Here is a 16,956-nt window from a genome sequence, read left to right on the forward strand (position 1 = left end):
TTTTTTCTAGCCATTGGATTGAACAAAAAGGATAACCAAAGGCCAAATTTAATATGGGTGTGTAGAACTAGAAGGTAAAAAAGGGTCTGCAGAAAATCACTCCCCCACAAGAAAATTGTGATATGGGATACTTTTGCTTTGACAGAGTAATGGATGTATCGGCATGTGTGTTGTTACGTTTGTCTCCACATGCTTCCTTGTATCCTTCTCACTTGTTCTATCTGTTCCTCAGGCAGATGCGGTATCTTCCCTGGAAGCATAAGATGTTGAAGATGAGTACTCGAGAGCAATGTCAGGTAAGTAAGTTCCCAAAACCCTAGCTAGCTAGCAAGCTAGGAGATTCATGGATTTGCAAATCCCATGGTTAATCTTATTTAACAGTAAGTTCTAAAACCAAGCTTTTACAGTCTTCTTCTTATTTATAGAGACCATCACAGCTTTCTTCTTTGAGTCTGGATCTTGGCTTGCTTCGATCATTTGTGGCAGCCACATGAGCTGCAGCTGCAGCTTGAGCCACACTTGTAGTCATTCTCTGCTCCATAGCTCATCTCAGACCCCTCAGAGAACCTGCAATAATAATAGTAATAATAGTAATATAGTCAAATTTGTTTCTTAATTAGAGAGAGATTATTAGCACTCCTGAAAAGTCATTCTTCAATCTTCAGAGAGTATTTTTACCTTATATTTTTACATTTAATTAACCAAGGTTAAAACAATAGTTGCCTTATAAAAACTTACATCTTCACAGGTGCAACTCCGGCAATGATAGTTTCAGTGGAAGTGGTCTCTGAGTAGCTCAAGTCAGGGTACATGCCACACCTACATGTATATACATATATAAAGAGAACATTATTATTAGGAAAAATAACTAAGCAAAGTAATCAGTTCATAGTTAAGAATATAATTAGGAATTATGGAGAATGATGGTCATACATATATATATATTGGTAATCAGTTCATAGTTAAGAATATAATTAGGAATTATGGAGAATGATGGTCATACATACATACATACATGCATATATATATATATATATATATATATATATATATATATATATATATATATATATTGGTTAGGAGAATAGAAGAATTACTTGCAGCCACTGCCGCACTTGCAGTCACTGCCACAGCTACAATTGCAAGACATTTTCTTTAAAAGTTGGTATAAGGATAAGGAGAAGATTGTTGTAGTGCTGGGAATTGAGTTCACTCAAAGCCTGGGATGAGTTTTCTTGTGAAGGTCTCAACTGCTATTTATAGTGCAAGTGAAGGCTGAAGCGGTTGATATCCACCGTACACGTGGATCAATCCTGGATATCTATGCGAAATCATAAAAGTTTATAGAGATTACTTGCCCTTACCAACGGTCCACAATACTTTGAACTTTTCTTAAACACTGAGATTTGATGTTACTAATATTGAAATGGTAACATGTTTATACTTCAGAGATTTCTTTCATGTGTATAAATGTTACAATTTAATTAATTATCAAACCCTATCTAAACTTAAAATTTTGGTAAATGATTATTTGTTTTAGTGACATTCGATTTCTATATTATATTTAAAGATGAAATTGAGTTCAAATCTGATAGATAATAATTGTTGAATCAAACAAGCAAAGCTTAAAAGTTGATGTTCAAAACAAAAGTACAGTATTAATGTTTAAAATAGAAAGTTAGGGATCTTATTTCTCATTCATGTGCACCACTCAAATTCAATTCCATCAACTTAATTTTTTTGGGGAGGAATTCTTTCATTTTATTGATAGTATATAGTCCGATCGTTCAATCAGAAAGTTTCTTTGCAGAAAAAGGCAATGGGCATCCACCAAGTTGTTTCCTTATAAAAGTGTGTAAACATGAATATTTATGCGATGAATGAGACAAGAACACGTGTACAAAATAATATTTTGTATTAATTTTGGGCTACAATCTCTTTTACAATTTGATCCTCTAATTTTAGCTTCGTAAGGTGTAGATTTGTGGGTGGGCTGTTGAACCAAAGGGGCTGTTGGGGCTTGATCTAGGGATGAACAAGGATGAACGGATCTTCAAGGGCCTTTAGGGCTTGATCTTGATGAACTGTTGTGTGGATTTCTTCAAGGACCGTTGGGCTTGATCTTGATGAACGAGGTTGAACGGATCTTCAAGGGCCTTTGGGCTGGGCTTGATCTTGATGAATAGTTGTGTGAATTTCTTCAAGGATTTGACGAAGAACGAAGAGAGCTTTCTTGATCCTTCGGGATTCTTGGGAATTTGGGAGGTTGGATGCTTGAAAGCTTTAGAGTTTCAAAGCCTCAAGGATTTGGGGAATTCTCTTCCAATATGGGAGTAGAGAAATGTATATGTGAATTGGTCCCCCAAAATGAATGCCTTAGCATTCTATTTATAGAATTTTTCAAGGCTTAATTTTGAATATAATAATCAAATGAAATAAATCATTTTTGCCAAATATTGACACGTGTCATTTTTGATGAATTTTTTTATTTTTGTTCAATCACATGCTACGTGTACAATTTATATGATACGTGAACGTTGAAATTTTAATTCATTGGTCAACATTTATTTCACCGAAATTTTGATGTCTACAAATGCCTCCACTTCAAGGCACGTCGTATACATGTGTTTGTCACATGTAGAAGATGTGTTTTGAAGTCCCTTAATGGAGACGCCGATCCAAGACCCATTGAGGCTTGATCTTGAATTGGGTTAAAAGTTTTTTCAAGGGTCGTCGGGTCTTGATCTTGAATTCGGCTGGAAGATTTTCTGGTTTCCTCCAATTGTTGATTTTCCACAGGCTTAATCTTGCTCTGGGCTGGAAGGTTTTCTAGTTTCCTCCAAAGGTCTGAACTTACTCCTTTTATCTGGAGCTGAATTTGATTGAAGGGTGGTGGACATTGGATTTTGAATCGGACTTGTGATTTATTCAAGGGCTTTCAAGTCTTGATCTTGAATTTAAATAGGACCATGAGCGATTTCACCTGGCAAGTGAGATTCGGCTTTGTTGGGGATGAATCAGCATGTGCAGTTGTTGCGTTTGTTGATTATCCACAAGTTTGATGTTTCATTGTCACTTGTCTTATCTGTTTTCCAGGCAGATGTGGTATCTTATTTGGAAGTACATCAGCAATTGAAGATGAGTACTCAAGAGCGATGCTAGGTAAGCAATTAGGGAAGAGGTTCCAGGCAGTCAGTTCCTGACTGAAAGCTTGATTCCAAGTGCCGACTGATTGCTCTCATTCTCATTATTCTGCAGGTAAGAACAAAGACAAAGAAAATGACTGGGAGAAAGTATGATATGAGGTACTTTCGCTTTAGACCTGATGATATGAGATACTTTTGCTCTTAAAGAAGTAGTGGTGATTTGATGGCGTTGCACGGCGAGGCTTTACTCTTCGGCTATGATGCCAGCGAAAGGTTGTTGAGGTTTCTCGAGCTCTTCGATTAGAGCAACGATGTCGAGCTTGGATTTGACTTAGATTTCTCTGTTTGGATTATGCGGTTCTACAGGGAAATGCGTCATGTTATAGTGACTTGTTCCAACTCATCATTGATCATTCTGCTTCAATCTTTTGCATAGCAGAAGTGGTGTGCAACCTTTGCATTTGAATGGTCATTCAGAACATCACTTCTCAGCGACTCATCCATGTTTGGTAGCTTCAGTGTAAAGAGCCAACATCATATCAACTGTCCTGAAGTATTCATTGAGGAAATTCGAGACCTATCAACAGTTGAAAATGAGCACTCGAGAGCAATGCTAGGTAAGCAACCAGGCAAAGGTTCCGAGCAATCAGTTCCAAATCGGAAGTTTAATTTCAAGTTCCGATTGATTGCTTTCTTTCTCATTGTCTTGCAGTTAAGAGCAAAGGTAAAGGAAAAGACAGGGAAAAAGCATGATATGAGATACCTTTGCTTTCGACCCTGATGATATGAGATACATTTGTTTTTAAGAAGTAGCAGATGAATCAACACATGTATTTGTTGCGCTTGTCTCCACATGCTTCGATGTATCATTTTCACTTGCCTTATCTGTTCTCCAGACAGATGTGGTATCTTCTTTGGAAGTACATAAATAGTTGAAGATGAGTACTTGAGAGCAATGTTAAGTAAGCAATCAGGGAAGGGGTTACGGTTTCGAATCGAAAGGTTGATTCCAAGTACCTGCTGATTGCTCTCTTTCTCATTGTCCTACAGGGAAGAATGAAGACAAAGAAAGGGACAAGGAGAAAATATGCTATGAGATACTCTTGCTTTCGACTCTGATGATATGAGATACTTTTACTCTGGTGTGACTTGGTTGAAGAGGTATTTTCAGGGAGGAAGAAAACTGAGTATGTTGAGAGGTTTGGTTGCAGATGCATTCTTGGCAAGGAAGAAGAGTCAGGCGTTTTGGATATGTGCCTTGCCATGGATGACAAATGTCGACATATATAGGGATTTCCTAATAGCAGGCAGTGGTGCGAATATGGCCTTGTTACCCACGCTTGTCGACAACAGTGTTGTAGTTGGAATAGTAAAATTCACGAGTTTTCAACTTTGTCAGAGATCTTTGACAAAGTTGCACATGGTATTCGAAAAGCTGAGATTGCGTCTGAAAAATGTTGATGGACCTTATGCAAGAAAATCTATCTTTTGAAATTCGAAGATTGGTGCCTCTTCGATTTTGAACAGGTGGCTGTGTTGCCTCTCCTTGTATAAAAGTATTGATGGTATTCAAAATGCACACTTTGAAGATTGCTCGCCTGTGAAAATTGTCTTTACTGTATTTATGAGATTTTACTCTATCCAACCCTTTTCTTTTATCATTCTGAAAATGGCTTACCTATTTAACATTTGCTTAGATTTGAGTCTTAGGAGTGATACAGATGAGCCACGTCAGGATAATATATGGTGCCCGTCCTTCTTATCTTTTAATGACCCTTTTACAGTTGGAGACTCTGTGATGAGGGATGAAATAGCGGCTACAGTAGTAGCTAGGAACCTTCTCACTCTTAGAGATAAGAGGTTTTTTTCAAGACTGTCTGATGAGTTGATCGTTCAAGACTCCCTGGCTCTCAGTGTTTAGTGTGCGGGTTCTGTGTCCAATATAGGTTAACGCCTACTTGCTCGAACTCGCCAAGTTGAATCATTGACAGCCGATGTGGCAAATCTTAGACCAGAGATCAGGCAGCTCAAGCACAAGAATAGAGAGTTGCACATGCTTACAAATAATTATTCAACGAGCATAAAGAGAAAGCTTGATCACTTGCAGGAATCCGAAGGTTGGATTCAAAGTGACCATCAGAGGTTTGTGGTCATATCCAGAGGCACTTTTTGACTTTGCCATCTGGAGTTTGACCAAGTATTGAGGCGCCACATGATCAATCTTCAGTGCCTCCTTATTTTGGGGTTCTGCCGTGTGCTGAGGCTTCACGTGAGCAACCTTTGTGCAAGCTCCCTTTTTTTTTTTTTTTGTATATATTTAATTTCTCAGAGATATCAATAGACAGGCTTTATTTCATTCAATGTATTGTGCTAAATAGCATAGAGCATATATTTCACTAAGATGTAGTACTTCATTTCCTTTTTTGATTATATTTTCAAAATGGTGTTGTGCACCATCCCATAACCTTTCTCCTTTTTTTTTGTTTTTTTATTTAATTATAATTATTATTTTTAGATGGTGCCTGATGCACCATCCTATCCTTTTTTTCTACTTTTCAATTATTTTGTCGCCACCATCATTTTTTTTTACCTTTTTGACTTTCCAATAGTAGCATGCAATTGTGAGTGGCTTCAAAATGGCACGGCTGGGTTCCTGGTGGGCGCTTGAATTTGCATAAGATATCATTCATCTTTAGAAAAATGTGAGCTCCACCTTTGAATTGGCATGCGGCACCGCTCCTCTGCCTCAGAAACTTGGCCCTTGGTCCAAGACTGATTTCATTGATATCTTTGAGAACCTCTGCTGACACAATATCCTTCATTAAATCCATCAGCGAGAAGGCCTCCGAGCAATTTATCCTCTGGCACCTCAACAGACTGAGAAAACTGATCTTCTAAACCTTTTCTAGGTTCCACTTCAAGAACTGCAGCTTTTAAAGTTTCAAAAACAGCATCCGAAGGCAGGTCTCTGAGAACCACATTCACCGAGAACAACACCGAAAACAGAATCAACGCAGCCTCGAAGATCCCAATCCCCTTCAGCGCACCCGACGCAGATTTCCTATCCGGCTCCCTCGGGCATCCAAATCTAAATGCTTCGACAAATCATCAGCATCAAGGTTTTGCTTGAACCTTTTCATTTTCTGAAAAACTTTATCTGGGTACTGCGGAGACCGGGAGGATCGGCGATCTGCTTGGCGATTTCTCGAATAGTGTTGAGGGGGTTGGCGCCCCGACTAAGCAGACGGAGTTCGGGGACAGGAGGAGCTCGGCGATTGGTTGTTTGGGTGGAGAGGAACCGGATCAGGTGCACCATGCTCTTAAATCCTTGCGATACGGCTTCCTGCTGTGGCACAACCTTTTCGTACGGGCACGACTCAGAGGCATAAGCTCAAGGGTCTCCCAACAAAGTCAACGAGCAACCTGGCAAGCGAGGCCATCATGGCGAAAAATCCCGAGAAGGGGAACTTGGTCCAGTTGGAAATCTTCCATAGGCGGAGGAACGCTGTTGTACAACGTCGGCGCAGATCGGGGGACGATGACTTGATGGGGGAAAAGGTGGAGAGTCGGAGAGCTTGATGAACGACCGGCGTTCGAACTTGGTTTTGCCAAAGCTGAAATTAGCGGGGTCGTTGCAGAAAGGTTGAGAGCTTAGAAGCTTCTGATGTCATTAAATTTGGAAGAGAGAGGGTCATTGCAGATCTCCTGAGTGATAGATGGTGGTCGGCTCGTGACTAGTAACGATTTGCATCCTTCCATGTCCATTGATTTTAAGACCCATACGTCGAAACGAGTCGGACTTACTGTTGGGTGGCTGGCGATGACGAATTTGGCGGGGAGTTACGGGAGTGGAATTGATGATGGCACTGGGCTGGCCCGTGGCGTGTGGTGAGCTGCAAGTCGAAAAAATGGATGAAGGAGAAAACGCCGATTGGGCTTTGAGAGCCGGGCCTGGGCCTGGAGGGTTGGTGATGGAGATTTGCAGACTCCATAATTAATGATTATATTTATGAAGAAACTGTAAAAAAAAAAAATTATTATTTTTTTACAAAAAAAATTGTTTGTATTTGTAATGGAATTGACTCTTAATAGTCAAATGTTTAATAAAACCTTTATTTTTTATTTTTTATTTTGATGTGACTGAACTCGAAGTTGAATGTTCAAGCTACCTACGTACCCTTCCAAAGAAGAGATTTAAGTCATAACGTAGTTCAAATACATATTTTTTTTTTGGTTTTTGGTTTTGTTTTGTTTTGTTTTGTTTTGTTTTTTGTTTTTGTGCCGTATGCAGTTTATGCTCTTGCGGGCCAAGAGCATGGTGCGTTTGTTTTAGGGGTAGTAGCGCTTCAAGAATCTACCATTGATGGGGCCGATCTTCAAGCCGTCTTCCGCCATGATTAAGTAGGCATCGTTGGTGTAGACTTCTTGTATTACGTAAGGTTCATCCCACTTTGATGTGAACTTGCTTTTTGTTTTGTGAGTTGTGATGATAAGCCTATGCAATGCAAGGACGAGATCTCCCACTTGAAAAGAACTAGGGTGAACTTTCTTGTTGAAAACCTTAAAGAGTCGTGCTTGACAACACTCAAAGTATTGCTGAGCTTCGAGCCTTCTCTTATCCAACGTGTCTAGCTCTTGAAGACACAACTTTGCATTCTCTTCATCAATCAAGCCTTCTTGTATAGCCATCCTTAGTGAGGGGATTTGGCTTTCAAGCGGTAGGACAGCTTCCGCGCCATATACTAGAGAAAAAGGCGTAGCTTGGGTATAAGTCTTATGTGTTGTCCTATATGCCCAAAGTGCTTCGCTTATTCTTTCGTGCCAGTCTCTCTTTGTTCGGCCGATCACCTTCTTCAGGAGGTTGCACAATGTTTTGTTGAATGTTTTTGCAAGATCGTTGGCTGGAGCATGATACATGGAAGACTTATGCTGCTTGAACTTATGTTTCTCGCAGAGCTCGTCCACGAGTCGGTTGTAGAACTATTTTCCATTGTCAGTGATAATGTAGCGAGACACATCATATCGGTGAATAATATGTTCCTTGATGAAACGAACGACAGTTTCCTTCTTGACTTCACTTAGAGGTATGGCTTCGGCCCACTTGGAGAAGTAATCTGTTGCAGCTATGATGTAAGCAGCTTCTCATGTAGATGACTTTGGCGTAATTGGTTATACGATGTCCAATCCCTATGAATTGAATGGCCATGAAGCAGCTGTAGGGTGTAATGGTTTAAGCGATTGATGTATGAAGTTGGCGTGGAATTGGCAAGCTTGGCACCTTTTGGCATGTTCCAGGTAGTCCTTTACCATACTTGGCTAGTAGCAACCTATTCTTTTGAGCTGGAAATGTAGCTTCAGTCCAGACTGATGCGCCACGCATACACCTGAGTGTGCTTCTTCCATGGCTTGATTGGCTTCTTCTTCACCTAGGCATCTCAGAAGTACTCATTCAAAAGAGCATCGGTAGAGTGTTCTCTTGTAGTAGAGGAAGCGAGGTGCTCGTCGACGTATTTCAGAGCAATGTTTAGGATCATCTAGAAGCCTTCCATGCTCTAAATAGTCGATCAGTGGCTGTCTCCACTCTTCAGCATCGACCGGAAATACTGAGATGACGTTTGTATCATCTAGTATCATTCTAGTGACAAGCGGGATCACCCATCTTTGGCAAACTGGTACGTCTGCAACTTCGTCTTCTCCTAGTGTAACTTGAGGTTAGGTTGGTGAAGGCGTCTGCCATTTGATTTTCTTTTCTTGGCACATGTTCTAGTGTTACGGCCTCGAACTTTTGTAGCAGTTGAGTTGTTAGCCAGAAGTATGGGACAAGATCATCTTTCCTCACCTTATATTCAATCAAGAGTTGATTGATTATGAGCTTGGAGTGACCATATACCTCAAGGGCTGTGATATCCATGTTGATCGCCATTTGGAGCTCGATAATCAGTGTTTGGTACTCAACGACATTGTTGGAGTATAGTTCGCTTAGTTGGAAGAAATAAGGTAGTATTTGCCTTTGTGGCCACATGAATATTACTCCTGCCCCCGCTTCATCTGCTTGTGTGGATCTATCGAAGAACATCGTCCATGTCGGGAAGATGTCGATGCAGAACATTTCCTCGTCAAGTAAGTTGTCTGAGATTTTCCAATTGGTTGAGATTGGATGATCAGCAAGGAAGTCTGCTAGCGTTTATCCCTTGATGGCTTTAGCTGTGATGTAGATGATCTCGTATTGATTGAGAAGCAATGCCCATTTAGCTAGTTGCCGTGTCAAAACTGGCTTGGACATGACGTATTTGACGGGGTCAGCTTTAGCAACCAAGTGGATGGTGTAAGCATGCATGTAATGTATGAACTTCTGAATGACGAACACCAAGGCAAGGCACATATTTTCTATCGGGGAGTAGTTCAACTCAGCACCGGTGAAAGTTTGACTGAGGTAGTAAAATGCTCATTCTTTTTGGGATTCATTTTCTTGTGCCAAGAGTACTCCTACTGAACTTTCCTGTGCGGCGATGTATAATGTGAGTGGCTTTTTGGGCACAGACGCCCCCAGGACAGGTAAACTTGACAAATACCTTTTTATGTTTTCAAAGGCATTGTGGCATGCTTCGTCCCATACGAACGTAACATCCTTCTTCATGAGTCGACTAAACGGTTAACAACGTCCTGCCAGGTTAGAGATAAATCGTCTGATGAAAAAGAGTCGTCCTTGCAGACTTTTTAGCACGTGTAGATTTCTTGGCTTATGCATTGATCGGATCATATTTATATATATTTTTACTTTGAATTCACTCGTCTTTTCTTAGTTAGTTCCTTATATTTTTGAGCTATTTACGTTATTTTTATGTTTATAGGATTTGTTATGCAAAGAAAATAAAAATAAGCACAAATGAGTTTTAAATAATAAACAGAAAGAATATTGGTTTTATTTTTGGATTGGGTTTTATTTTGGTTTATTTTGGTTTATTTTATATGCTTTGAATTGATTGTTTCATAGAATATTGGTTTTGGATTTGTTACTTGAATTTGTTCTTAATTCCCAACTGCTACTAATTTAGAGTTTATGATACAAATTAGTTTTGTATTATTTTGTCAAGGAAGAATCCAAGGACAGCAAGCTGCCTTTGCAGCTGGAGGAAAGCAAGTCAGCGACAAAGGGATCCAAGGAAATCAGAAGAATTAGGGGACAGCAACTGGCAAAGCAGAGGAAATGGAGGAGTCCACACTGGGGACGGAAAAAGAATCCAAAGAAGGGGAGAGAGACTGGCAGATCAGAAAAGAAGGCGCGGGGAATAAAGAAAAAAAAGATAGGCAGCTGGAGGGACGAAAAGGCAGCGTCATTTGAAAAGCTAAAAAGGAGTCTGCCAGAGAGAAAAAAAAATAAAAGAGAGGGAAGGCAGCGAGGCTGCCAAAAAAAAAAAGAAGAAAGAAAAAAATATAAAAAAGAAAGGAGGGAGCGGGAGAGGGGGAGCTGCCTTTGGGCAGCTCGCAGAGAGCACGCAGAAACGCAGGGAGAGGGGTGTCAGGGAGAACCAAAGGCAGACAGCTGCCTTGCGGCAGCAGATAGCACGGACAGAAAGGCAGCAAGGCTGCCAGAAAGAAAAAGAAAAAAAAAAAATAAAAAGCAGAGAAGAATAAAATGAAGGGCAGCGCGGGGAGAGACTGGCGCAGGAAACGGAGAGCAAAGCTGCAGTGCCAGAAATACGCGAGGAAGTCAGGGAGTGAAGAAAGCTGCAAGCTGTTCTCTCTCTCTCGGTTTAAACTTTCCAAACTTCTATTTTATTTCTGTTTTAATAATATGTAATTAAATTTATCTTGGCTAGAGGTTAATTCAAAACTATGAATATATTTGTAATATGAATTGATTACCTTCGGTTGTGATTTCATAAGTTGTGATTTCAATTTACTTATCCGTTCGTATAAAAACTGATTTGTGTATGTTGGTTGAGAATGCACGCTTAATTTACATGCATGAATTTGATGCTAGAATATAAGTGAATTTCACCTAATCGTTATGAATTTATTTTCACAAGTAGTAAAGGTTGCTAGTCACAATCACGTTAAGTAAATTCTTGGCAAGAGTATCATGCTTTTCATAGTTACGAATGCCTCGTCAATGCTTATAGTTTTCACAAAGTTTAATGATCTTTGATTGTATCTCTATTGTGCTTTTCACGTAGGGGACTTTTGAAGAATGTTTTGAATTGTTGTATGCGTTTTCCCGTCCAATTCAATAACTTAAGGAAAACTTGAAGATTAAAAAAGTGCTGTTCACGGTTAATCTGGAGTATTGAGATTCATAATTTATTGAAAGAACAACTGGAAATCGTTTTGTATGCAAATGTGTCATGTGTGGAGAAGAACCCTCTAGCTAGTCCGTCATTTATCATTTTACCTTAATTTTATGTTTTTGTCAATTCTGTAATTTAATTAAGTTTAATTTACTTTTCATCAAAACCAAACACCCATCCATTATTAAATTATATTATTTAGTTAGTTTTCTTTATTGTTAGTCTTTTAATTTAATTTCCGTCCATTTCAGTTCCTAGTGTTTAATTTAATTGTTTTCATTATTTTGAGTCATTTTAAGTGTGTTTCGAGTTATTAGAGTTTTTAGCCTAATTTTATGTCCTTGAGTCTTATTTAATATTTTTAAATTAATTTAGAATAGATTAGCAATCCCTCCTAATCCCCGGCCTAGAACGATACCCTACTTACATCTATACTACAATTGTCAAAAAGAGGGTTTAATTTGTGTGTCAAGTAATTTTCGCATCAAATTTTGGCGCCGTTGCCGGGGATTAGTAACTTTGCTAATCCCTTTATTTTTATTTTTGTTTATGTTTATATTGGTGTTTGTATATTTTACTTTTGATATTTGATTTATTTTTCTTTCTTTGATTTTAGGTTCAAATGGAGCCGAGGGAAATTTAAAGGAAAGATGCGTCCGGCTAAAGACGTTAAATCAAGCGCTTCTTGGGAGGCAACCCAAGCATTCAACGAAGGGAGACTTTGGAATTGCTAACCCAATCAGCTTTGCATTCTTCCACCCTTATCTTTACTGCTTTCATTTTGTTTTGTTTAGTTAGTTGTGTTATTTGGTTGATTTCTGTGAGTTTGTATTATTTAGTTTAAGTGTGGGGGAAGATTAACCAAAGTCTCTTTACATTAATTTACACATTAAAAAAAAAAAAAAAAAAAAAAAAAAAAAAAAAAAAAAAAAAAAAAACAAAAAAAAAAAAAAAAAAAAACATAAAAAAAAAAAAAAAAACATAAAAAAAAAAAAAAAAAAAAAAAAAGTACAAATATTTTACAATAATGTAAACTAATAGTATTCATTGGTCGGGTGGTGCTTCGGTAGTAGGCGGGGCTTCAGTAGTCGGCGGGGCCACAGAAGGAGGAGGCAACAGAGGTTGATCAGTTGGAGCTTCACTACGCGGTGCCGCTCCAGAAGATGAGGGCAGATGCTGTTGGAACAGACCCACAAACTTCCGATGATCCAGTAAAATTTGACCATCAGTGTCCTGCATCTGGTCAATCTTCCTCTTCATGCTGGTGGCATAGCTGTGTGCAAGCTTGTGCAATTCTTTATTCTCATGCTTGAGCCCTTTAATCTCTTGTTTGAGACTCTGTATTTCAGCCACCAACGACTCAACATGACGGGTTCGAGCAAATAGGCGTTGGGCCATGTTGGACACAGAACTCGCACACTGCACGCTAAGAGCCAGAGACTCCTTAACCGCCAATTCATCAGACCGCCTAGCGAGCAGTCTGTTATCTCTGGGGGTGACAAGGTTCCGGGCCACCACCGCGGCAGTCATGTCATTTTTCATCACCGAATCCCCCACGGTAAGAGGACCGGTAGGGGATATGAAGGATGGGCGCCATATATTGTCTGGTGAAGGCGGAGCTGCCTCTTCACCAATGTTCAAGTCAAAACGACGATCGGAAGGGCCAGACATTTTTCAGAGGTGGTGAAGAAAGAAGAGAGTCGGAATGATCAAGATTAAACAAGTGCAAGAAGGGAGTGTTTACAGGAGGGTGCTCAAGTGTGTTGTGGAACAAGCTTAACGCCTCTATAAAAAGAAGAAATCGGAGAGGCGCTCCTCAGAGAAGCGTCCTCTCGCAAATCGAAGAGGCGGGGCTCCTTTCTCAAAAGCCGGATTCTTTTCTCAAAAGAGGCGTTTCATTTCTTAAAGGCTGGGCTTGCTCAGAAACCACGAGCCGAACCCCGGATTTCAAAAGATCAATTTGTCCAGACGTGTCGTCACTTGTCACACGCAAATTGCTTTGCGAAATTCTCGGGCAGTTTGTCGAAGCACCAATTCAGAAATCGAAGAGGGAAATTCAACAGTCAAAGACACGCTAGCTTTCTCAAAAGCTGGGCTTCAACCCACGGGCAAATCTTCTTTTCCAGATTTATCCGCACGTGTCACATGCTACCTCTACAATCGACGATGCTCAGAGCTCGAAACGCCGATTCCAGATATCAATGAGGAATCTGCTTTGCGGAAATTACGGGCAGCTTTGTCAGAAAGCGCGTAATTTGTACTATTCATCCATCTACCGGCTGCCGACACTAAGTGAGAGAACAGTTCCGGTTGTGAAGAGAAGTCCTATAAGTTTCTACCTTCGCTTTCCACAGCAAAGGCACACTCTCTCAGCACTTCTCTCTCAGCACTTCTTCATCTCTGAAAATGCATTCCCAAAGAATCCTCCTAAGTTACTCTGTGTTCCTAATTCCTTGGGATACTCCTGCGAACAACCCATTCAAAGCAAAAGTATTTCATATCATGAAGGTTGAAAGCAAGAGTATCTCATATCATGCTTTCTCCCTGTCCTTTCTCCAGCCAGCACCTGCTCTCGAGTACTCATCATCTTGTGCTTTCGCTTTGTTTCTCACTTATAAGGGAAGTGAAGATGATACCTCGAAGCATGTGGAGACAACGTGCTGATTCATCCTCAACTAAGGACAAGGAGAAAGAGAGCAAGAGGTGGGCACTTGGAAAGATTGAAGAAAGAAACAGACCAACACCTCTCCCTCGTGCCTGCCCGCCATGCAGAGGAAACAAGCAGAGAAGAATGCAGCTTGCACAATCATCCCAGCAGAAGGAGTCTGAGCTGAGGAACTAGAGAAGCTGCCACATCTGCTTGGAGAACAAATAAGGAACTGCAACATTCCCAAAGAGCAAAGCCTCGCCGTACAATAGCATTAAATCATCACTTGCAAATAAAAAGCTAAGTGTCACCCTGTTCAAGAGGAAAGCTGTGGAAAGTCAACAAGCACGACCAATGATTACTTATTAGTTTTATTCATTATCTTTTATCGTAATTTTCAATTTTTCGTTTGCAATTTTTTTTTTTTTTTTTTTTTAATTAATTTTCTTGCGTACTTAACTGAATTATTTCTTTTCTTTGCAGGAACTTTTGGTTATTTCCACCCTTGAAGTTGATTGCAGAATTTTAGCTTGGGGGGTCATCGCTTGATTTTACTGCAAATTAGGGAAGTTTTCAGTCTAATTGCTTTATTTTGTTTCTTATTATTTATTTATTTATTTTATTTTTATTTGCATTATAGTGTTTTCTGACATTGGGGACAATGTCAAGTTTAAGTGTGGGGGTAGAAATCTCCAGAATTTCATTTGTCTCTGTGTTGTTGTTTTTTGTGTTCTTAATTAGTTTTGTTTTTTTTTGTGTTCTTAATTAGTTTTGTTTTTCTTTTAAAAAAAATAAAAAAATAAAAAAAAAACTGTGTTGTTGTTTTTTGTGTTCTTAATTAGTTTTGTTTTCTTTTTTAAAAAAATTTTTTTTTAAATTTAAAAAAATTTAGGAAAATTTAAAAATCCAAAAATATTGTCTTGTTTCCCTTATTGTTTTGAATTAGATTTTTGTTAGTTTCCCGACCCAATGATATAATTAGATCAAATTTGAATCACGATTATCAAGAACTTAGTTAACATGTGTTTTATGAAATTCCTAATTCTCTTGTTAGTTTTGTACATGTTTGACCATCTTTGAAAAACCAAATGCACATAGCCTTGTTAATGTGAAACTAAAGTATGACTTAAAGCTTCATATGTGAATTTAGTGACCATATACATCCTATGTGAGTTTTTGAGCCGATTGAAAGTGTGTGCATTTTTCATACACTCCTATTCTTTCATGTGTGATGAACTTATGTGAGATACATCTCTAGAACTTGCGTAACGATCTTTCGAAATGTTTGTCATTGATTGCATGAACTTGGAAATGATAGAGGCATTAGGTTTACCACTATGGCCCAAATAACTATGTTTCCCAAAGAAAAATGATATCATTAAATTGCCAATTTGAGCCGTGTATGTTGAGCCTTTTATTTCTTATCACCAGATATGTCTACCCTTATGCCTGAAACATTTTTTCTTACCCTTTCCAAGCAAGCTAGTGAGCAATGCGAGATTGTCTTATGAGAAACGTTTGTGAAGTACTTTGAAGGTGTTTGGCAAAAGAATAAGTGTGGGGGTATTTCATGTTTGTATTTAGTTGTGAAAAGAAAAAAAAAAAAAAAAAAGAAAAAAAAAATTGTATAAAAAGAAAATAAAAAGTTTTTAAAGTTTCAGTTTAAGGGTGTGATTGGAGGTTTCAGAAGAATCGTTGGAGAGCTTGAGTTCTTATAAATCTAGACAAAAGAATTGCTTGCAATGTAGCTTGGAACTTGTGTTTTCCTATTCTTTCATTTCAATAACCCTATCCCTAAGCCTCATTACATCCAATAAAAGTCCTCTTGATTTAAGTTTTGCAATTATGACTGTGGAGAAGTGATCTTTATGCAAGCTTATGGTAGAAATTTCACATTTGATTCTTTGAGCGAAACACATTAAAACTAAACACATATGTGATTGAGTGTATATCCCGTGAGAAGGTTACTAGTTTGCATATGATGATTTTAAAAATAAAAACTTGAAATTGCATTAGCATGGCTATCTCACACACTACACTTCAAGGATGATTTAAAGATTACTGCTAATATTTGAATTAGGAAGATGAATTTGGATTAACTTGTTTGGTGCTAGCTATGTTTCTTGATGATTTGTTTTCTTGAATGAAATTCTATGAGGGTCACATAGAGGGAAGCTAATGTTTTTCATGTTATTACTTTTTCATGTTTTCTTTGTTTTGCTCGAGGACTAGCAAAAGTTAAGTGTGGGGGTATTTGATCGGATCATATTTATATATATTTTTACTTCGAATTCACTCGTCTTTTCTTAGTTAGTTCCTTATATTTTTGAGCTATTTACGTTATTTTTATGTTTATAGGATTTGTTATGCAAAGAAAATAAAAATAAGCACAAATGAGTTTTAAATAATAAACAGAAAGAATATTGGTTTTATTTTTGGATTGGGTTTTATTTTGGTTTATTTTGGTTTATTTTATATGCTTTGAATTGATTGTTTCATAGAATATTGGTTTTGGATTTGTTACTTGAATTTGTTCTTAATTCCCAACTGCTACTAATTTAGAGTTTATGATACAAATTAGTTTTGTATTATTTTGTCAAGGAAGAATCCAAGGACAGCAAGCTGCCTTTGCAGCTGGAGGAAAGCAAGTCAGCGACAAAGGGATCCAAGGAAATCAGAAGAATTAGGGGACAGCAACTGGCAAAGCAGAGGAAATGGAGGAGTCCACACTGGGGACGGAAAAAGAATCCAAAGAAGGGGAGAGAGACTGGCAGATCAGAAAAGAAGGCGCGGGGAATAAAGAAAAAAAAGATAGGCAGCTGGAGGGACGAAAAGGCAGCGTCATTTGAAAAGCTAAAAAGGAGTCTGCCAGAGA

At 38.7% G+C, this 16,956-nt stretch overlaps 1 protein-coding gene across 1 annotated transcript; it reads right to left on the bottom strand.

Annotated features, from left to right (window-relative positions):
* Nucleotides 1-311: 311 nt before the first annotated feature.
* On the bottom strand, nucleotides 312-1,246 carry LOC126616894 (metallothionein-like protein type 2). Its single transcript, XM_050285026.1, has 3 exons — nucleotides 1,098-1,246; nucleotides 739-819; nucleotides 312-567 (listed from the first exon to the last, which is right to left on the bottom strand). The coding sequence occupies exons 1-3, from the start codon at nucleotides 1,148-1,150 to the stop codon at nucleotides 474-476; spliced, it is 228 nt and encodes a 75-aa protein (XP_050140983.1). The 5' UTR covers nucleotides 1,151-1,246; the 3' UTR covers nucleotides 312-473.
* Nucleotides 1,247-16,956: the final 15,710 nt, after the last annotated feature.

Source organism: Malus sylvestris, chromosome 3 (assembly GCF_916048215.2).
Source record: "Malus sylvestris chromosome 3, drMalSylv7.2, whole genome shotgun sequence".
In the NCBI taxonomy this organism is placed as follows: Eukaryota; Viridiplantae; Streptophyta; class Magnoliopsida; order Rosales; family Rosaceae; genus Malus; species Malus sylvestris.

Excerpts from the sequence above, each read along its gene's own strand:
- LOC126616894 (XM_050285026.1), bottom strand. The coding sequence starts at position 1,150 with ATGTCTTGCAATTGTAGCTGTGGCAGTGACTGCAAGTGCGGCAGTGGC. Across the intron at positions 820-1,097 it reads AAGTGCGGCAGTGGCTGCAA|GTGTGGCATGTACCCTGACT; the intron begins GTAATTCTTCTA and ends ATATACATGTAG. Across the intron at positions 568-738 it reads GGAGTTGCACCTGTGAAGAT|GTTCTCTGAGGGGTCTGAGA; the intron begins GTAAGTTTTTAT and ends TTATTATTGCAG.